General features: G+C 31.6%; 2 protein-coding genes across 2 annotated transcripts; both read left to right on the top strand.

The window, feature by feature from the left end:
* Positions 1-9,018: 9,018 nt before the first annotated feature.
* On the top strand, positions 9,019-11,182 carry LOC139875407 (uncharacterized). Its single transcript, XM_071862744.1, has 5 exons — positions 9,019-9,176; positions 9,261-9,746; positions 10,014-10,204; positions 10,279-10,997; positions 11,156-11,182. The coding sequence occupies exons 1-5, from the start codon at positions 9,019-9,021 to the stop codon at positions 11,180-11,182; spliced, it is 1,581 nt and encodes a 526-aa protein (XP_071718845.1).
* Positions 11,183-12,923: 1,741 nt separating this feature from the next.
* On the top strand, positions 12,924-13,655 carry LOC139875406 (uncharacterized). Its single transcript, XM_071862742.1, has one exon. It carries the CDS (start codon positions 12,924-12,926, stop codon positions 13,653-13,655), a length of 732 nt encoding a protein of 243 aa, XP_071718843.1.
* Positions 13,656-23,253: the final 9,598 nt, after the last annotated feature.

Genomic DNA, 23,253 nt, shown 5'->3' with positions numbered 1-23,253 from the left:
CAAGTTTTGAGCTAAAATTTTCAAATCTGAAACCCACCAAACCCACAAAAACATTTTGCAAACACCGGTGAAGGGTTATTCCAGAAAACTTATCTATGGTAAAAACTAGATTGAATTTTCAAAAGATCAAATGTTTTCATAAAGATCTAATTTCCTAAAGGATCTAAATTTTTATAGTCATATGGGACTGTAAACCACATCGTTACCACCATTGTTCATACCGCCGTATAAAAATCACTGATGTACAAAGTGTGAAGAATAAAGAAGTGATTCTAGTATTTTTATTTGAAGACTATATTGCTTGAGGACAAGCAATGCTCAAGTGTGAAAATATTTGATAATGCTAAAAACGAACATATATTTCATAGCATTATCCCTCAAGAAAGACAAGCTTTTAGTTGCAATTGTTCTATTTACAAGTGATATTCGTTTAAATAATAAAAGGTGAAGACAAAAGACAGATTCGACGAATTGAAGATGCAAACGACCAAAAAGCTCTAAAGTACAAACTACAATCAAAGTGGTTCAAATTATTGATGAGAAACGTCTCGAAATTACAAGAGTACAAGACGTAAAATACAAGATATTAAATTGTACGCAAGGACGTTAGAAAATCCGGAACCGGGACCAGAGTCAACTCTCAACGCTCGACGCAACGAACTAAAAATTACAAGTCAACTATGCACACAAATATAATATAATATTTAAATAATTCTATAAATTATTTATATATTATATATTATATTAAATACCGTCGGCAAGAAAGAAAACAAAGACATGTGAACTCACCCAGCTGGCCATGCCATCGCATGGCCTGGAAGAGCAAAAACCATGCGATGGCATGGCCCTAAGTATCAGGCCACATCTATAAATTTCGCGTGTTTTGGCCAGTTTTATATATCTTTTTCTCTATCTCTCTCACGTATATATATATATATATATATATATATATATATATATATATATATATATATATATATATATATATATATATATATATATATATATATATATATATATATATATATATATATATTATTTTAATTTTAATTTTAATTTTAAATTCTAAGAATAAGGGTATGTTAGCTAATGTTGTAAGGGTGTAAGTCGAAATTCTGTCCATGTAACGCTACGCTATTATTAATCATTGTAAGTTATGTTCAACCTTTTTAAATTAATGTCTGGTAGCTAAGTTATTATTATGCTTAATTAATGCCGAAGTAATCATGATGTTGGACTAAATATTAAAATTGGATAATTGGGCTTTGTACCATAATTGGGGTTTGGATAAAAAAACGACACTTGTGGAAATTAGACTATGGGCTATTAATGGGCTTTATATTAACTAAATGATACCTTGTTAATTTAATATATAGACTTATAATTTGACGTATTTATATATAACCACATACGCTTGACTGGGTACGGTGGGCGGGATATCTATAAATACCAATAATTGTTCATTTAACCGGACACGGAACTGGATTAATAGTTAACAGACTTGTTGAAACAGGGGTGGATTACATTCAAGGGTAATTGGTGTAATTGTTAACAAAGTAGTAAAAACTTGGACTACACGCGGTCGATAACCTGGTGTATTCATTAAACAAAGTATTAAGACCTTGTTACAATTCGAATCCCCAATTAGTTGGAATATTTGACTTCGAGAACAAGAATAATTTGACGAAGACTTCCGCACTTTATGATTATGACTGATGGACTATTATGGACAAATCCGTATGGACATATCGAATAATCCAGGATAAAGAACAATTAACCCATGGTAATAAACTAAAATCAACACGTCAAACATCATGATTACGGAAGTTTAAATAAGCATAATTTCTTTATTTCATATTTAATTGCACTTTTAATTATCGCACTTTAATTTATTGTCATTTTAATTATCGTACTTTTTAATTATCGTAATTTTATCGCACTTTTATTTATCGTAATTTCATTATTGTTATTTACTTTACGTTTAAAATTAAGTTATATTTATTTTTAATATTTTACATTAGATTTTAACTGCGACTAAAGTTTTAAAATCGACAAACCGGTCATTAAACGGTAAAAACCCCCTTTTATAATAATAATACTACTTATATATTTATATATTTACAAATATAGTTTTATAAAAATATAGCGTTAAACTTGGCGAGTTCCCTGTGGACGAACCGGACTTACTAAAAACTACACTACTGTACGATTAAGTACACTGCCTATAAGTGTTGTAGTAAGGTTTAGGTATATCCACTCTATAAATAAATAAATAACTTGTATAAAATTGTATCGTATTTAATAGTATTTTGTAGTAAAAATATAACTATTTCGTACCCCACCTCGCACACATCATCTTATTAGTTGCTAATGTAATAGGACACTTGTATTACGGTTCTATGATGGAATACTTTGAATATATGTTATGAAATTGGTGTCCTAAAAAAATATTATAATAGGACGCTTAGGTATTTGAGGACTTCAATTATCACATGACTATATAGGAATCTTAAATTGTGGTTGCATAAAAATGGACTTATAAAGACATTATCTTGTTAGTGTCTCATTATGTGGTTATTTAATAGCTTGCAAGATAATAAGGTCATATTAAATGGCAGGACATATTAGGACCTTTACTATTTAAGTCGTATTTTTCACTTTTGTTCGCAGAAATGGATTCAAGTATTATATAAGTGAACTCCCATTCAAAATTTAAAAGCATTGATAGTGTGGTAGTTTGTATGTGATATTTTCAGCATATTGACTTGGGTTCAAATCTCGCTTTCATTTTTTTTTTCAAAAATAAAAATGTCAGCAAGTTTAAGCAGATCGAACTTTCAGTTGTGAATTGTGGTTGGGCCATATTAAATGGATTCAGTTTTTATTGGTTGACCTAAAAAACATTTAATCTATTGTTATCCTTTTTTACTTAGTTTTTAATCTACTACAAAGTGTAGGGTTAGAAATTTGTTTATTTTTAAATTTAAACCAAACTCAAATCATGGCTGCTCATTCGTACTCTTCAAAAAACACGAATCAAATCCTGGGAAGAAAATATTGGGATTGTGGGTTTCGATTATATAATGGAATTGCATGGACTCGAGCAAACCCAGGATGAAGATTCGTCAGCTGTCAATATTTGTAAGTGCTCAATTTGACCTAATTTTAAGTGTTTAATTTTCTTCCCCAATTAATTGTTTCTTTTGCAGGATAAACAAAGAAAGCGTAATTTTTTTATGTTTCTTGATGATGAGCTTGCAAACCAACATTACATAAATCTACTATACAAAATGCATTTGCAAACTATGAAATTGGACCCTCAAAATCATGATGTTGAAGATTCAAAACTCATAGAAGACTTAGCTATTTTCAAGACCAAGCTAGAAGGTTATGATACGTTGTTATTAGGTATGATAGCAATTGTGGTTGTCTTATGTGTAGTAGTTGGTATTTAGATAGTTAGATGAATGAATTTAACTGTTCTTGTTCTTATCATGCGTAGTAGTTGGTATGCTAGTGTGTATTGGTTACAATGTTAGTTAATAAAGTAATGATGTTTCATTTATAATGAAAGTTTTTTGGCTTCAGATTATGTGTTTCCATGTTGACAATTAGTGCAGAAATTGGTTACAACAATTTGAAGGGGCACGCACTTCGCTGCTAAGAAATGTTTGCGATTCTTTCAATGCGTATTTATTATATATTTAGTTTACATTGCAACATTGTACGGTCAAAAACTTACCATCATTCGTAAATGGCTATATTATGTCAAAATATCCAACGATTACAAAGTTACAATAACTTACATCCTAAAGAGTTTCATACTTACACCCTTAATCATCAAAATAAACACAAACCAAATTCATACATACATTCATTAACAAATCTGCATATATCAAGAGAAAATTGCATAATCAAAATACTTTCATACGGAAACAAAGTGCTAAAATGGGTGAGTTTCATCTAGCATCATGATAAACCTGCATTCGTCGCAGAGGAATGCGATCAAGCACCTGTCTTTTGAAACATAGCCATTTGTAGTCACAAAGTTCATCCACCATGAAGATATGAACAATTTCTTATTTTTTGTTTATGTCTTACTTCAACCCCCAGATATGCCTTTTTTCTTCAAGATCTAGACATTCATACCTGCACCCGCTCTTAATCTTCGGGATATTAAGAAACTCTTGAGGCAGCCGCTAAATCACATCAGTATTAGAATTGTTAAAAAATCCATCAATATTTGTCAATAACATATATAACAAAAAAAGTAGAATCTAAAAATGCACTTATGAATGTCACTTAATAATGCTTAAATCATATTCGAAAAAGTATATTTGGAATGAACAGAAAAGTAACTCACCCAAACATTTGCTTTTGATTTCCAGAAGAAAACGTATGTAGTATCACCAATGTTCCATGACTTGAGTTCTTCAGCAGCCTTGAGTTGTTGTTCAATATTTGGACGGGTATGAGCAACATCTAAGGTCGCTTTCAGAAACTAGATTTCACTTATGACTTCAACATCTGAACTATCATCAGACACTTAAGTTTCATGTAATGGCCTTTTGCAAGAAATTGGTGTATGTGAACATGACCCCGTTTCCTAGTTACTGGGGTAAGAATTATCAGCACTGAATTCTGTAGTTAAGGAAACAATTGTTACACACGCTATATATGATGTAAACATTGATATAAAATTAAATGTCTTAAACACAATATTGTATGATACTAAATTGCACATGGATATATTTGTCAAGTTTAAAGTGCACAATATTAATAAAAGATGTTGGCATATAAATCCTAAGCAATGACTTTTGGAGTTTTGCAGACAATGAAACAATTTATAGACATGCAATATGTAAAGAAAACTACTGGTTCTAAAAACCTTATATATATATATATATATATATATATATATATATATATATATATATATATATATATATATATATATATATATATATATATATATATATATATTCCATTAATTGGTTCATTATAAAGTGTTTTAAAAACTAAGTTGTGATGATAAATCCTAAGCGAAAGCAATCAGGTTTTAATATCGATAAACCCTGTTACCAATATAAAGTGTATCGATAATTGTAAAGAAAGTTAAATGCTGATTTTTTTTTGAACGGCGAATTTGCATCAGCGGATCATTTATTTCAACGACCCTCATCATTTGCACCCACACACGCTAGAAGGAAACTCCTACCCGGGTTGCTTGGCAACTAATCGCGGGACCTGGGTTGCTTGGCAACTAATCGCAGGAAATTGGAGAGAAAACCTTCCGCCTCCAGGAATTGAACCCGGGTTGCTTGGCAACTAATCGCGGGCCCTTTCACACTGAGGCTTGATACCGTTGAAGCAAGCGTTCGTTGGTAAGTTAAATGCTGATTAAGAAGAAACAAAAACCTGAAGATCTTTTGAGCTTCTAACATAAAATGTACTTAGCTCTTTGACCGATGCTCTCATACGGGTTGGTTTAAATGTTTGCGAAGTATATATAACCCAGTTAGTGTGAACCTAGCCCAAATAAAAAAACATAATGACATGCCAAAACATTGACTCTTACACCACACGAGTAGTTATTTAAAAAAGGTTTTAGAACCAGTAGTTTATTCTCTTAAACTTCTCCGTATCTTCAAACAAGATCCTCAAAAAGTAAAAAATTCAACTGCAAATTCTGTAAGTATTTTACTGTTTTTCTTTAGTTTATTATGGATTTCGTTTCCTTAACATGTAAATAAACTTTGATTCAACCGTGACAGTATGTATTCCTTATTGCAGATGATGTTTTAGCATTTTATATGGTCATGTTTCTTCTTTAATAAATGCATACGATAAAATTGATAGTGGATCAGTGCATGCATAATTTAGTTGATTGATAACCAGCTAATTTTCTATATTCATTTGTGTAGATCACTAAACCTTAAATATCTATTGCACCAAACCATCTATTTTGAATTTTTTTAATTATATATCTGATATTCATCAAGAAAATATGTTATCCAAAGTGAAACGTTATTCTATTTCTACGCTTAGCATAGTAAACCTTGAATACTTAACAAATACATTTTTCTTTTTAACCAGATTTCATCGGCAATGGCTTCAACAATGGGACAACCATCTTTCTTGACCGTCTATAAATGGGGAAATGCGCATGTACATGTATTACCATTCACCATCTATGTTTGGTTAATTAAACCATCTTTATTGACCGTCTATAACTTGTCACTAACTTTGTACTAATATGCAAAACCAAATTGTTTAATTCAATATTAAATGAGGAAAAGCAATGTATCAGTTGAATGGAATACGTGTGGCTAACATTCATTAAAAAAAGAAAGAATGGGGTATATCTCATTGAGTTATATCTCTACAAGTATCATCAACTTAGTAAACTCTTTACCAAACCAAATGTAATATTGCCCAAGTTGATAACCATTTCACTTACTACAATCCATCCTAATTTTAAGAGGAAGAATAGAGACACTCAAAGAAGGTTACAAAATATTTTCGGGTCTAGTTTGATTCTAACACGAACACGTTTAGAGGTAACTACTAATCACAATCTTTGTTATTGATGTAAATTTGTTTATTGGTTTTCTTAATTAGTTGATTGATTTAGATTAACTACATATCACTTTGAGTATAATAAAAATGAGACGATCTTATGCTATGCATCTAACTTATTTTAATGTCCACTTGAAAAGTAAAAATAAGATTAATGGCCAAAATGATGACAAAATGGGAGAATTAAAATAGGAAAAATGATACTCTGGTTTTCACTTTCTGTACATCGAAAATTATAAACAAGATGGAAAGAATTTTGATAATTATACAATACACCACCCTAGAGTATAAATAAGTTACAAAACGATAATTGGAGAATGCCAAAATTATCATTTAATAACCATGAACTATATAGTACATATGTGTAAAATGAGTTAGATACACAAATTTAGTACTACGTAATTAATTCATATTGAACATTGCTCGAACAATTGATATTAGTTAGACTAGAGTAGTAACTCAAATGGGCTTTTAGAGTTAAAAGAAAAACATTATCAGATAATCAAATATATAACTCATTTTAAGAAAATAAAAAAAAATAAAAAAAAAAGATGCATACAAAGGACTTGAACCTTCGTCTCAGCATTCAAGTAATAATCTCATAACCAGTAAACTAACAATGAACTTGTATTATTATTTACAACTCCCTATTATATATTTGATTTCGTTGGGGTCACATGACCCCATTACTTTCTACATAGCTTCGCCACTGGTGCCATTATCAATATTGACCACTAAATTCTTATAAGACGTAATATACTAAAACTAGAAATTTGAATATGAAACTATTTGGATAGAAATAAAAACATAAGAATCATATGGTAATACTATTAATAAAGGATATTACATACTCCCTGTTTGAATGCGTTTTGTACTCATACGTGCGTATTCATTAGATTTGGCTCGGTGATCGCATTCTTTGGTGGTATTTTGTTGTCCTTGGAATTTCGTCATTCATCATAAGGTACGGATATTCTTGGTGGTTTTAGGATCGCTTTGGTAAATCTTTCCTCTAAAAATCTTGTTTCGAATTGTGTATAAAAAATTATTGGTATGACATGCTTATTTGGAAATTCGTTATGTTTGTTAGTCTATATATTGTGTTATGTTTTCCTCATTTGGATGTACTAACGAGGTTGCTAATTATGTTTGTTAATTGAGGAAATTATAATATTTTGACCTTTGGAAATTGTGTCAAAACCGTGTCTTGAAACAGCCCCAAAAAATGTCGAAAACATTTCGGTAAAGCACATGTGTGAGTGTGGCGAGTGGTACGGTGATTCGCATCGAGTGTCCCTCATTCCATGTGACTTTACATATCCCGTTAAGTCCCGTTTAAACATTTTAAGTATTTGGTCAAACGTAAAATATTTAAGTCATTTCATTAATTCTTTTTAAATATATTTTAAAGTCTATTAATCACATTAAAGGATATTTGAAAATTTATAATTAATAAATCGGTTAAAACATTTTCTTAAAATGTGCCTAAGAGTAACCTATTCACGGAGGTCCCATGAACGCGTTATTGTGACACTGATAATGTGACATCGACCGTAGCGGTGTATTTGTTATATCTACGACGTCTCCTTTTGATTGCCCGGTGGTGGTACGAGCTCATTATTATTATATATATTTGTGATAGAAGGCGTATGGATCGATCCTAGGATTTTGTTTTGACGGTGGACGTTCATCGTAGTGTCATACGAAACGTCACGATATGAATGATTAGTGGAGTAATTACCCTATGATTTCATTTTGGATACTTTGATATATATTTGTTTGACTCTTAGGGCATTATTTTAGGGAATTTGTACAACACTCTTTGTATGTGACTTTGATATTTTGACATATTCGTTATTAAGGATATATACATATTTGCACCTTGATTTAAAAATAAGTTACTTTGTAAATAAGTTTGTTTTGAAATTTGACATGCATGTCATACTGTACTCTGTTCTTTGTTATATCCGTTCACTGGGCTTTGGCTCAGTCGTATTTTTTGTTTTCCTTCTTATATGACATGTAATCAAGGAGGCATTGGAAACGAGGGAAGAGTGTAGAGTGGAGTGAACTTAGCACCCCGCCTTAGAGATTTCCTTCAAGATTTAGTAGTTTATTTTAGTTTAGTAGTACTTTGAATAAGTTTGTAAACTTTGGTGTTTTAACTATGGTTTGAATTCGAATAAGAATAACGCTCATTTACCTTTTAAGTTACCTTTATTTATAAGTTTTGAAATTTGTAAGATTCGGGTCTTTACAGATGGTATCAGAGCTTAGGTTCCCTCTTGTAGAAACTTACGTCCTAAGTTATGGCCTGTGAGATTTGGGTAGACTTTGGGTTAGGATTTTCTTTTCGCATTAATAATATGTTTCCACTTCTCATATTCTCTTGTTTTCTTCTTACTAATCGTAACCGTTATATCCTCATCTCGTTCATAGATGGCACCGAAAAGAAAGGGGATGTCTGAGGAGGAGATAGAATACAAGATTTACCAAACTATCACGAATTTGTTACCCAACATTGTAGTTCAAGCTATTGACGCGATGCATAAGCAAGGTGGCGAGACTTTGAAGCATGAAGATGAAGATACGGATGAGTATGTGGAGATGAAAGCTTTAACGGGGGATGCTATTCATGTTTGGCTAGGACGGTTTCAAAAATAGCGTCCTTTGTCATTCAGCACTGCTAGTACTCCTGTTGAAGCTGAGAATTGGATCACTCACATTGAGAAGATATATCGAGTGCTTGGTTGTGAAGAGAGATTGTGGGTTCCATTGGCTGTTTATAAACTAGAAGGGGATGCTCAACGTTGGTGGATCGCTTTGAGACAAGCGAAAGGAGGTATCGATTTTGAGGATTCATTAGATTGGGTTGATTTCAAGGAGTTGTTTTTCCGTCAGTACTTTTCTGAGGCGGAGAAAGAGGCTGTGATTCGGGAGTATGCGAATATTAAGCAAGGGAGTGATGAGTCGATTAATGATTTCACTAAGAGGTTTTTGAGGCTTGTGGGATTGATTGGGGCTGCTGCTGGGTCTTCCGAGGACCAAGCCCGTACGTACAAATGGGCTATTCATGGGCGTTACCGCTCTAAAATGATTAATCTGAAATGTTTTGATGCCGCTGAGGCAGCCGATTATGCTCGAAATTTGGAGATGGAGCGAGTCGAGTATTTGACTACTAAAAATGATGATGTTAAGAATAAGAGGGTTAAGAATATACAACCACTACGATCTGTGCCTCCACCGACTACCAAACAGGGTTAACAATCTGGGAACCAAGGGTATCGTAGTAATAATTGGAATAATAGAGGAAATCAGCTAAGGATTGACAACGGGCCAAATAATAATAACCGTGGTCAATTACAAGTGTACCTTCCCCAAGGGCAATAAAGGGGTAACGGAAATCGTGGTGTTAATGCCAATGCATCTTGTAGGACTTGTGGAAAGAATCATCCGGGAAGAGTTTATTATCGTAGTGCGGGTTCATGTTTTGCTTGTGGAGAGATTGGTCACTTAGCTAAGGATTGCAAGAATCCTAGACCTGGGTTTGTTCTGAGGGTTCCTCCTCCAGCTCCTGGTGGGCGCGTCTTTGCCATGACTACTACTCAGGCTGCTGACGCAACAGGTACATTCCGATCCCTTTTCATTTTAAAAATATTTCCTTTGAGTTATTTGCTCATACATTCTTGATATGATTAGGTACTATTACTGGTCATGTATTTGTACACCATCGTGCCTTCTTCATTCTGTTTGATTCTGGCTCTATGCACTCGATTGTGTCTGTTAAGAGCTCGAAATATTTGAAAGTGTCTCCAACTTGGTTGTATACTCCGTTTACAATCTCTACCCCAATGGGTAGTATTGAAATTATAGATCGTGTGTATCAAAACTGCCGTTTGGAATTCAATGACTGCATGTTTCCCGCAAATCTCTTTCCTATAACCATGCATGACTTTGACATTATTCTTGGCATGGATTGGTTATCTCATCATCACGCAACTATCGATTGTTATTCTAAGAGAATTTTGTTTGGAAATCATTCTATACCCGTTTGTGTCTTTAATGGTGATCTTCCTGAAAAATCTATTAAGGTTATCTCAGCGCTTAAGGCGCAAAAGTTAATTTCACATGGTTGTTTGGGTTATTTAGCTTTGATTCAGAATTTGTCTATCGAGAGTCCTTCAGTTGAAAATATTGACGTTGTTCGAGAGTTTCCTTATGTATTTCCAGACGAATTGCAAGGTTTGCCTCCAGTTCGTGAAGTTGAATTTTCGATTGATTTGATTCCTGGTTCTCAACCGATATCAAAAGCTCCTTATCGTATGGCACCACTCGAGTTGCAAGAACTCAATGAGCAATTGAAAGAATTGATAGATTGTGGATTTATTCGACCAAGTGTGTCACCTTGGGGTGTGCCGGTTTTGTTTGTCAAGAAGAAGGATGGTAGCATGAGATTTTGCATTGATTATCGCGAGTTAAATCGTATTACTATCCAAAACCGTTATCCGCTTCCGCGAATTGATGATTTGTTTGATCAACTTCAAGGTTCGAAGTATTTTTCTAAAATTGATCTTAGGTCTGGGTATCATCAGCTGCGTGCTAAAGAAGAAGATATCCCTAAGACTGCTTTCCACACTCGTTATGGGCACTATGAGTTTTTAGTGATGCCGTTTGTATTAACTAATGCTCCTGCTGTATTCATGAATTTAATGAACCGGGTGTTCCATGAGTATTTGGATAAGTTTGTGATCGTATTCATTGACGATATCTTGGTATTCTCAAACAATAAAGAAGAGCATGAGAATCATCTTCGTGTTGTACTTGAAACCCTCCAAAGTAAGAAATTGTTTGCAAAAATCTCTAAATGCGAATTCTGGTTGCAACGAGTTGCCTTTCTGGGTCATGTTGTATCAGCTGAGGGTATAATGATGGATCCAGCAAAAATTGAGGCTATTACAAATTGGTCAAGACCTACTTCTGTTGTTAAGGTTCAAAGTTTTCTTGGTTTAGCTGGTTATTATCGAAGATTTGTTGAAGGTTTTTCAACGATTTCTTTGTCGCTTACCAAGTTGTTGAGAAAAGGGGAAAAATTTGTGTGGACCGATGAACGACAAAAAAGTTTCGATGAGTTAAAGAAAAGACTTGTATCCGCTCCTATTCTTGCATTGCCGTCAGGAAGTGGGGGTTTTCAAATCTATAGTGACGCTTCTAAGCATGGTTTGGGTTGTGTTTTGATGCAACACGGTAAGGTAATTGCGTATGCCTCGAGGAAACCCTATGAGGTTAATTACCCTACTCATGATTTGGAGTTAGCTGATGTGATTTTTACGTTGAAAAGATGGAGGCATTATCTTTATGGAGAAACTTGTGATATTTTCACTAATCACAAGAGTCTTAAATACATATTCACGCAAAAAGAGATAAACATGAGACAACAAAGGTGGCTTGAGTTATTGAAGGATTATGATGCCAACATTCAATACCATCCGGGTAAAGCGAATGTGGTATCCGACGCTTTGAGTAGAAAAACATTTGGTAGTATCTCATGTTTGGTTACTCACATTCGAGAATTTGAAAGACTTGATATGGGATTGAGTAAGAGAGAAGCATCTAGGATGTTGGCAAATCTAAAATTCGAGTCTGATTTAATTACTAGAATAAAAGAGGCTCAATTGGATGATGGGGATTTATGGACAGTGTTTCAAAATTTGGAAGAGGCTAAAGTGAAAGAGTTCAGAGAAGATGATGACGGTGTTATTTAGTGTGGGAATCGATTGTATGTTCCAAATGATGATGCTATTCGTGAGGCTCTGTTGTATGAGGCTCACAGCTCACCTTTTTCTGTACATCCTGGTTCGACCAAAATGTATCAGGATTTAAAGCAGCACTTTTGGTGGAGTGGCATGAAGAAAGACGTTGCTAGATATGTTGGGAAGTGCCTTACTTGTCAACAAGTAAAGATCGAGCACCAACGTGCTAGTGGTTTGTTGCAGTCGTTGGACATTCTCGTGTGGAAGTGGGATGATATCTCAATGGATTTCGTTTGTGGGTTACCAAAGACTGTTAAAAGGCATGATGCTATTTGGGTGGTGATTGATAGATTAACCAAATCGGCTCATTTCTTGCCAATCCGTATGGATTATTCAGTAAGTAAGCTATCCGAGCTTTTTCAGCAGGAAATTGTGAGATTACACGGGGTTCATTCGTCCATCGTATCTGATCGTGATCCTCGGTTTACATCTAGATTTTGGAAGGGGTTACACAAAGCTTGTGGTACGTGATTGAAGCTTAGTACTGCTTTTCATCCACAAACTGATGGACAGTCTGAGCGTACGATACAGATAATGGAAGATATGCTTCGAGCGTGTGCCTTAGATTGGAAGGGAAATTGGGATGAGTACTTATGTTTGGTGGAATTTGCTTATAATAATAGTTGGCAGGCAAGTATCTGTATGGCACCATTTGAGATGCTTTATGGTCGAAAGTGTAGAGGGCCAGTTTGTTGGAATGAAACAGGAGAGAAATTGATTGAAGGACCTGAGTTGGTTAGAGTTACTAATGAAAAGGTCGCTATAGCTACGAATCCACTAAAGGAGGCCCAATTGAGACAGAAAGTGTATGCCAATAAACACCGACGTCTGTTAGAGTTTGTGGTGGGTGATAAGGTGTTTTTAAAGGTGTCACCTTGGAAGGGTATACGTCGTTTTGGTTTGAAAGGAAAGCTCAGTCCTCGACATATTGGACTGTTTGAGATATTGGATCGAGTTGGTGAAGTGTCTTATCATTTAGCATTACAGCCACAGTTATCTCATGTTCATAACGTATTTCACGTGTCTCAGATGCGGGGTTACAACTATCATCCATTGCACGTGGTGCAATATCCTTTTTCTGAAATTCAACCTGATCTTTCTTATGTTGACGAACGCGAGGAGCGAGTAACTCGTAAAAGTTCCACCCCTTTCGTTAAAGTTCAATGGAAGAATCATTCTGCTAGCGAGGCCACTTGGGAACTCGAGAAAACCATGCGGGCCGAGCACCCTCATTTTTTTTCTAATTGGTGCGTTTCGATTCTATAACTTCTTTCAATTTCGAGGACGAAATTTTTTTTAGTAGGTGGAGTTGTAATATCCTATAAAATTAAAAACTCACAACTAGTGTTTATTACTTACAAATTATAATAACTTAAGTTAAAATAAATAAGATGGATACATAAGTAATAAGTGGTCAATAAGTTAATTGGTAAACTAAAATAACCTAAACTAACTTGCTTTTGTCATATACTAAACTAACTTGATTTTGGATCATGCTATAGATTAATTAAGATCACCAAACTTGTTACTAACTTTGTACTAATATGCAAAACCAAATTGTTTAATTCAATATTAAATGAGGAAAAGCAATGTATCAGTTGAATGGAATATGTGTGGCTAACATTCCTTAAAAAAAGAAAGAATGGGGTATATCTCATTGAGTTATATGTGACGACCCGAAAATTTCCGACTAAATTTAAACTTTATCTTTATATTATTCTGACACGATAAGCAATGTTTGTTAAGTTAAATCTCAAGGATTTTAAACTATGTTTATACATTCATTTAAACCTCGACCAAATTTCAATGATTCACGAACCATTAAATGAACATATATGAATATGTATGTATATGTGTATATGTTATAAATTGAAAATGTCAACAAAGTATTTAAAATTATAATGCTTTATATGAACGTATTTGTTTCAATATGATTATCGACGAAATTAAAAAAAATATATTAAATGATTGAATTATCAGAAACATTGAGTTATGATTACAAGTCTGAGTTGAGAGGTCCACTATGATTTGAGAAATCTATTCCTCTTAACGATATTCGGAATAATTTGTAAAGCTATTTATAAATAAAAATAAAAAGTGTCATTTATGAAAGTTAGACAAAAGCTAGTGGAGAATTGGTTTCCATAATATTCTATTAATCTATTTTCAAACGTACAAAAACGTTTTCAGTTTAAAAAAAACTTTATTATTAAACTTTTATAAATATCTAGAATCACTTTTGACAACTCATTACTTAACCAGTATAATAAATATAACGATATTTATATTTTATTTCATTAAATATATATAACGATTTAAATTAATATTATATATATTTATACACGTATTATACATACATAGTTTTTATACTTTTACTATACTTTAACTTTACCTTTACTTTACTTTTACTTTACTTTAACTTTAATAATTCACTTTAATAATTCATACTTTAATAATTCACTTTAATAATTCATACTTTAATAATTCACTTTAATAATTCATACTTTAATAATTCACTTTAATAATTCATACTTTAATAATTCATACTTTAATAATTCACTTTAATAATTCATACTTTAATAATTCACTTTAATAATTCATAATTTAATAATTCACTTTAATAATTCAAAAATCTATTATAAATAGAATTCAATAGGTTTCATTATTTCATAGAAACTTGAAAATATATTTCTCTAAACTCTCTCAATCGATTTACATATATATATATATATATATATATATATATATATATATATATATATATATTGCTCTGTATTATTTCAAGATATTATTAGTATACATAAAATATTACGACGGAGTGATGTCCGAGTGATTTCAAAATAGTTTTTTGAATGAGTCGAAGCTAAGGAAATTATGGGTTATAGCTATGGAAGTGATGGGTATGGTTCATGGGTATGCTCGTGAGGTCAATCTAGTGTTTATCATCTCCGTTGCGTCTACGTACTTTCCTGCAATATTGAATCTCAATATTGATATGTGAGCACTCATAACTTAACTTTTATATATCAATAGTGTATCCCTGACTAGTGCTCGAGTATATAGGATTATGCATGCTTGTACATTCGATATTGTCCTTAGATAGGTTTGTTGAATCCTGAATTAGATACATATGCTACTGAGATAGGGTATATGATATGCATGTCATTGGAAAGCTAGCGAAAAATTAAGAACTTTTCATTTAGATATCGAATGGTTTCGATGAACGGATTTGAAGTTATAGTCAACTGAATTTTAGTATTATTGTTAAAATGATTATTATTACTATCGTCGTTATTATTTTAATAGAAATATCATTGTTATTATAAAATATCATTATTACTATTATGTTAGTATTATCATTTTATCATAATAACATTTTTAGTAAATATAAATATTGATATTTTTTTATAGAATAATAATAATTATTATTACAAAATAATACAACTTTTACTTATTATTATTATGGTCAATATTATTTTATCAAATAAATAGGGGATACAAAGATATTTTTCACCACGCGTAATATAATTACATTAATAATACTTACCACTATAGTTTTAAGATATTAAGTGAACTTTATAAATTTTACCACTTAAGATATATAAAAGTATATTTTATCATATATAAACGTTAATATAAATTTTTATTAATAAATGACTTTTATTATTATAAAATCTAATAAATATATTTAAATATATAAAACGACTATAGTTAAGTTATATAATAAACACGTATAAATTTTAGAAGTCATTTTGGGTCAAGTTGACTTTTGTTGACTTTTGCATATTAGTCTCGAGCATTAGGATTGTGGTACACTATGACTTGACCAAAAATTGTTAGACAAATATGACCAACATATAAATATATATAATTAATATAGGTTCGTGAATCCGAGGCCAACCTTGCACTTGTTAAATGACGTTATATGTATTTTTACTACGAAATACAGTATGGTGAGTTTCATTTGCTCCCTTTTATATATATTTTTGGGACTGAAAATACATGCACTGTTTTTATAAATGTTTTACGAAATAGGCACAAGTACTAAAACTAATTCTACGTGGGTTTAAACCAGAAATATACCCTTAGCTTGGTAACATTAAACTACTTGTCTATGTACGGTAGGTGCGAATCCTAAAGATAGATCTATTGGGCCTGACAAACCCCATCCTGACTATGGGATGCTTTAGTACTTCGAGGTTATTTTAAACACACCTGATCTGGTGTACTTCAGAGGGTAAAACATGAACGTTAAGGATTGTTACCGGGTGCCTAAAACTTATAGAATATTTTTATACGCTTGCGAGTGTACATATATTTATAAACGGAAATCTTGTGGTCTATTAATATATTGAAATGATTGTTATGATAAACCTATGAACTCACCAACCTTTTGGTTGACACTTTAAAGCATGTTTATTCTCAGGTATTAAAGAAATCTTCCGCTGTGCATTAACTCATTTTAAGGATATTACTTGGAGTCATTCATGGCATATTTTGAAAGACGTTGCATTCAAGTCATTGAGTTCATCAAGATTATTATTAAGTCAATTATAGTTGGATGTATTATGAAATGGTGTGCATACCGTCAATTTTTGTTATAAAGAAAGTTTGTCTTTTAAAAACGAATGCAATGTTTGTAAAATGTATCATATAGAGGTCAAATACATCGCGATGTAATCAACTATTGTGAATCGTTTATAATGTATATGAACGGGTCCTTTCAGTTGGTATCAGAGCAGTGGTCTTAGCGAACCAGGTCTTGCATTAGTGTGTCTAACTGATAGTTGTTAAGATGCATTAGTGAGTCTGGACTTCGACCGTGTCTGCATGTCAAAATTTTTGCTTATCATTTTTAGTCGGAAATCATCTACTTACCATCCTTAGGAAATTACCTGCTTATCATTCTTAAGTCTAGACACGTTTTCCTACATTTATTGCATAATAGTGTATAGACGAATTCTTATCTTATCATATCTGTTACTGTGAACTTTGACTGACATCTTTCAAAAATTCCTCCGTAATTTATGGGATTTTGGTATTATATATACATATGTAAATTATGTATTGAAGAATACCAAATCTAAATTCTACAATCTATTTCATACCAAAAAAATTCTTTCCCTGATCATACAAGATGGATCCCTCAACTAGTTCGAGTTCCTCGAATTCCGACAGCTATGCCGATATGGATTTCCACATGAGCTCCGAAAGCAGCGTGACCGGAATGGATCAACCAATTAGCTATCATCTATTCTGGATGAATTGGGGATGGGTTTGTAATCTACTTAACCATTGGAGACAAGAAGAAGGTGATCCCTTTCATCCACCACATTGCCCTCTTGGCAATGAACCTGAAGCGCTTACCGGCGAACCTGTCCGAAACACCATTTTCTCTCTCATTTTCAGAGTATCTCGTCATGATTATATACTACACCAAATTCTAGATCTTATTTATCTGCTCGTCCGAACCGACAATCACCCCGGTGTAATAGAAGAAGTCAACGAGCTTCGCGCTCGGGTAGTGGCTTTGGAGAATATGGTGCAAAGGTTACAAACACCAGCAGTAGCACCAGCAGCATAACCAGTACCACCATCAACAACATCAACAGTACCATTACCACCACCAACAACAACCGCATCGCAAACCTCAACTTCACAATCTGTCTCACGAGCATCGACGTCATACGCCATGTAGATACCAAGGAATACCACAACGATGAAGTATTGATTCATAACTTCATTGGGGAAACATTCTACGGCGATTATGTAATTTCTAAAGTTTAGAAATTATCTATCCTAGCCTTAACCATAAATCAAATGAGTTTAATTTAATATTAACTCATTAAATCAATATTACATCTGAAGAAATATACACATATATATTTTCATAAAGACTGTAATAAAATTCTTTTGTACAAAATATTAATTGTGAATTTTTTTTTAACGGGTAGGTAATACCCGAGAGATATATAAATTCACAATTAATATTTTACATTCTTCGAATCTGAATCAGCAAATCATCCATTATACTCCCTACTTTCACAACAATATACATTCTTTTATAAAAATCAAAACAACCATACTCATTCAAAATCTAATTACATATTCTGATTTTGAAATTTCAGAATTCGATTCAAGATATAACCGAAATCATCACTCTTAGATTCCTACATCTTTCAAAACTATACTTTGACTTCAAAACTGTCCTAGAACCTCATTTCTATTCATGGAACTCACAAAAATATTTGTATCATTCAAAATCTTAGAACATCATATGTATATTAACAATTACAATATGTGTTCAAACACTTCGAAATTCCTAAAGACATGCGAGATGATGATCCAACCACATATTACCCACTGTCATGCATCTGAAAAGCTCTCGAAACCAAAGTTATAGTTTAACATGTATCCGTGTCAGATCCTTTGATATTTATTACCAAATATAATTTTTCAATCTCTTTCCAAAATAGACAGTGTTGTCACAGCTCCAGCAAATCACCTTCATTTGTTTATACGAATAAACCTTATTATAACAATTACCCCTTCATCATTGTTACCGGGGAACCTTTCATATCTCGCCACATTAGCAGTAAACTTATTAACAACTTCATTGATCTTTGACTTTCCGAAAAATCTTTATATTTATCAAAATCCCATCATTTACTCATCTGCATCTTGTAACGAGAATTGCCATATGAATCATCAGAAATTAGCAATCAGTATTTTGAAATCTCGCAGCATGTCTACGCCAACAATTATATGTGTCTATCTTCTGGACTTAAATACTTTGAATGTGAAGTTTCTGAAAAAAAACACCTTAAACTGCGAACTAGTTCTCGAAATACTGATGAAGCATCAAAAACTGTAAACGATCTTAACAGTAAAAAGTTTGATGACAAAGAATAGTAAGGTGGAAAAGCTGAGAAAAAGAGAAGGTTTGGAACTGGAAAACGGATTGAACAGACTATGAAGGAGGCTGTTGACAAATCACAAAGACTAAATCTGCCTTCAAAGAATCCAAATGATTCAGTGCCTGCTAAAGTCATTAACGAATACCTTACTCTTTATTCTAAACCTTTACAGACAAATCTTCATCATCATCCATCAATATTAGAAATTCTAAGATATTATCATATCTTTCATTATAAATATCCTCGATATTTCTGAAGATATTTTCATAACTAATCTTATCTGAAATCATTTATCTCTTTGCGCTATCAGTGTTACAGAATATAGAAACTATTAGTTTCTATATTCTATAAACTTTCGAGTTTAAATTATGAATGTTTTGAAGTAGTGTTGGGAACTGAAGCATGAGTTAGTATAATATAATGATACTTGATCAACGTGATTATATTACAGTAAGTCATGCTGAGTTTCTAATGGGACATGACGATTCACAGACCATGCCGTCATCATGTTCCATGTTACACGACTCTTGTATTCTATTTAATCTCTAAAAATATCAAGAATATATTTTCTTGATGATTCGGTCTTTTCAGGGTATTCTGGTAAATTAACAAATCAAGATCGTGCCATTACCATTTCCTTCTTAGAACATTAACTATGTTCATTCTAAAATTCATATCTGCGAATACTAGACCATTACAAACGTTGCTTAATCGCAAGAAGAAGAAACGAAAGGACAAAACTCCAAAATAGAAATTGGAGTATAAATCGCAGCAAATAGAAGGGAGCATTAACTGTGGATGTCAATGATTATAGAAGACAAAAGCAGGGGCTTTGAAATATAAGGGAAGATATAAAACCCAACAACCACCCAAAAATTATAAACCGTATATATCGATGCATATAGCAATATAAAGACACGGAAGAACTAAAAACACTATAAAACCGAGAGTATAGTGGAAGTAAATAGATTCTTCCGGAGGTAGATGAAAAAGAAGAACGACAGATATGAAAGTGAGGAGTATATCAAGAATCAGTACTGGATGAAGGATATTCACAAATACTTTAAAATATGAGTTGAGGGAGAAAGAATAGAAGGTGTGAGTTGTAAGGAAACGAAGGAGGTGGATTTATAGTGAAATACCTGACAGAGAAATCAAGATGGATTATCGTATTAATTCGAAGAGAATCATAATCTCCTTAATCACCGAAGCATCAAATCCAACATAGATTACAAAGATTTTCTTTAAATTCGGAGATCAATTGTGATGACGTCAAAAGATATGACGAATCACTATAATCTTATTTCCTTCATTTACGATAACTTCCCTCATACGCTTTGAGTAATCGAATTATTTTATCCATACTTCTTAGACATGATAAAACTTCATAATCGTCATAATAACATTTTCATTGTTAGCCATAACGACCTCTATCAAATTTCGGGGACGAAATTTCTTTAACGGGTAGGTACTGTGACGACCCGGAAATTTCCGACTAAATTTAAACTTTATCTTTATATTATTCTGACACGATAAGCAATGTTTGTTAAGTTAAATCTCAAGGATTTTAAACTATGTTTATACATTCATTTAAACCTCGACCAAATTCCAATGATTCACGAACCATTAAATGAACATATATGAATATGTATGTATATGTGTATATGTTATAAATTGAAAATGTCAACAAAGTATTTAAAAGTATAATGCTTTATATGAACGTATTTGTTTCAATATGATTATCGACGAAATTAAAAAAAATATATTAAATGATTGAATTATCAGAAACATTGAATTATGATTACAAGTCTCAGTTGAGAGGTCCACTATGATTTGAGAAATCTATTCCTCTTAACGATATTCGGAATAATTTGTAAAGCTATTTATAAATAAAAATAAAAAGTGTCATTTACGAAAGTTAGACAAAAGCTAGTGGAGAATTGGTTTCCATAATATTCTATTAATCTATTTTCAAACGTACAAAAACGTTTTCAGTTTAAAAAAAACTTTATTATTAAACTTTTATAAATATCTAGAATCACTTTTGACAACTCATTACTTAACCAGTATAATAAATATAACGATATTTATATTTTATTTCATTAAATATATATAACGATTTAAATTAATATTATATATATTTATACGCGTATTATACATACATAGTTTTTATACTTTTACTATACTTTAACTTTACCTTTACTTTACTTTTACTTTACTTTAACTTTAATAATTCACTTTAATAATTCATACTTTAATAATTCACTTTAATAATTCATACTTTAATAATTCACTTTAATAATTCATACTTTAATAATTCACTTTAATAATTCATACTTTAATAATTCACTTTAATAATTCATACTTTAATAATTCACTTTAATAATTCATACTTTAATAATTCACTTTAATAATTCATAATTTAATAATTCACTTTAATAATTCAAAAATCTATTATAAATAGAATTCAATAGGTTTCATTATTTCATAGAAACTTGAAAATATATTTCTCTAAACTCTCTCAATCGATTTACATATATATATATATATATATATATATATATATATATATATATATATATATATATATATATATATATATATATATATATATATATATATATATATATATTTGCTATGTATTATTTCAAGATATTATTAGTATACATAAAATATTACGACGGAGTGATGTCCGAGTGATTTCAAAATAGTTTTTTGAATGAGTCGAAGCTAAGGAAATTATGGGTTATAGCTATGGAAGTGATGGGTATGGTTCATGGGTATGCTCGTGAGGTCAATCTAGTGTTTATCATCTCCGTTGCGTCTACGTACTTTCCTGCAATATTGAATCTCAATATTGATATGTGAGCACTCATAACTTAACTTTTATATATCAATAGTGTATCCCTGACTAGTGCTCGAGTATATAGGATTATGCATGCTTGTACATTCGATATTGTCCTTAGATAGGTTTGTTGAATCCTGAATTAGATACATATGCTACTGAGATAGGGTATATGATATGCATGTCATTGGAAAGCTAGCGAAAAATTAAGAACTTTTCATTTAGATATCGAATGGTTTCGATGAACGGATTTGAAGTTATAGTCAACTGAATTTTAGTATTATTGTTAAAATGATTATTATTACTATCGTCGTTATTATTTTAATAGAAATATCATTGTTATTATAAAATATCATTATTACTATTATGTTAGTATTATCATTTTATCATAATAACATTTTTAGTAAATATAAATATTGATATTTTTTTATAGAATAATAATAATTATTATTACAAAATAATACAACTTTTACTTATTATTATTATGGTCAATATTATTTTATCAAATAAATAGGGGATACAAAGATATTTTTCACCACGCGTAATATAATTACATTAATAATACTTACCACTATAGTTTTAAGATATTAAGTGAACTTTATAAATTTTACTACTTAAGATATATAAAAGTATATTTTATCATATATAAACGTTAATATAAATTTTTATTAATAAATGACTTTTATTATTATAAAATCTAATAAATATATTTAAATATATAAAACGACTATAGTTAAGTTATATAATAAACACGTATAAATTTTAGAAGTCATTTTGGGTCAAGTTGACTTTTGTTGACTTTTGCATATTAGTCTCGAGCATTAGGATTGTGGTACACTATGACTTGACCAAAAATTGTTAGACAAATATTGACCAACATATAAATATATATAATTAATATAGGTTCGTGAATCCGAGGCCAACCTTGCACTTGTTAAATGACGTTATATGTATTTTTACTACGAAATACAGTATGGTGAGTTTCATTTGCTCCCTTTTATATATATTTTTGGGACTGAGAATACATGCACTGTTTTTATAAATGTTTTACGAAATAGGCACAAGTACTAAAACTAATTCTACGTGGGTTTAAACCAGAAAT

Source organism: Rutidosis leptorrhynchoides, chromosome 11, assembly GCF_046630445.1.
Source record: "Rutidosis leptorrhynchoides isolate AG116_Rl617_1_P2 chromosome 11, CSIRO_AGI_Rlap_v1, whole genome shotgun sequence".
In the NCBI taxonomy this organism is placed as follows: Eukaryota; Viridiplantae; Streptophyta; class Magnoliopsida; order Asterales; family Asteraceae; genus Rutidosis; species Rutidosis leptorrhynchoides.
This window is presented reverse-complemented; position numbering and strand designations above follow the sequence as displayed.

Bases quoted from the DNA above. Each gene is read 5' to 3' on its own strand.
- LOC139875407 (XM_071862744.1), top strand. From the start codon at position 9,019: ATGGCACCGAAAAGAAAGGGGATGTCTGAGGAGGAGATAGAATACAAG. The intron at 10,205-10,278 runs GTACATTCCGAT...TGATATGATTAG, and splicing joins TCAGGCTGCTGACGCAACAG to GTACTATTACTGGTCATGTA. The intron at 10,998-11,155 runs GTTTTGTTTGTC...AATTGATCTTAG, and splicing joins TGTCACCTTGGGGTGTGCCG to GTCTGGGTATCATCAGCTGC.
- LOC139875406 (XM_071862742.1), top strand. From the start codon at position 12,924: ATGGAAGATATGCTTCGAGCGTGTGCCTTAGATTGGAAGGGAAATTGG.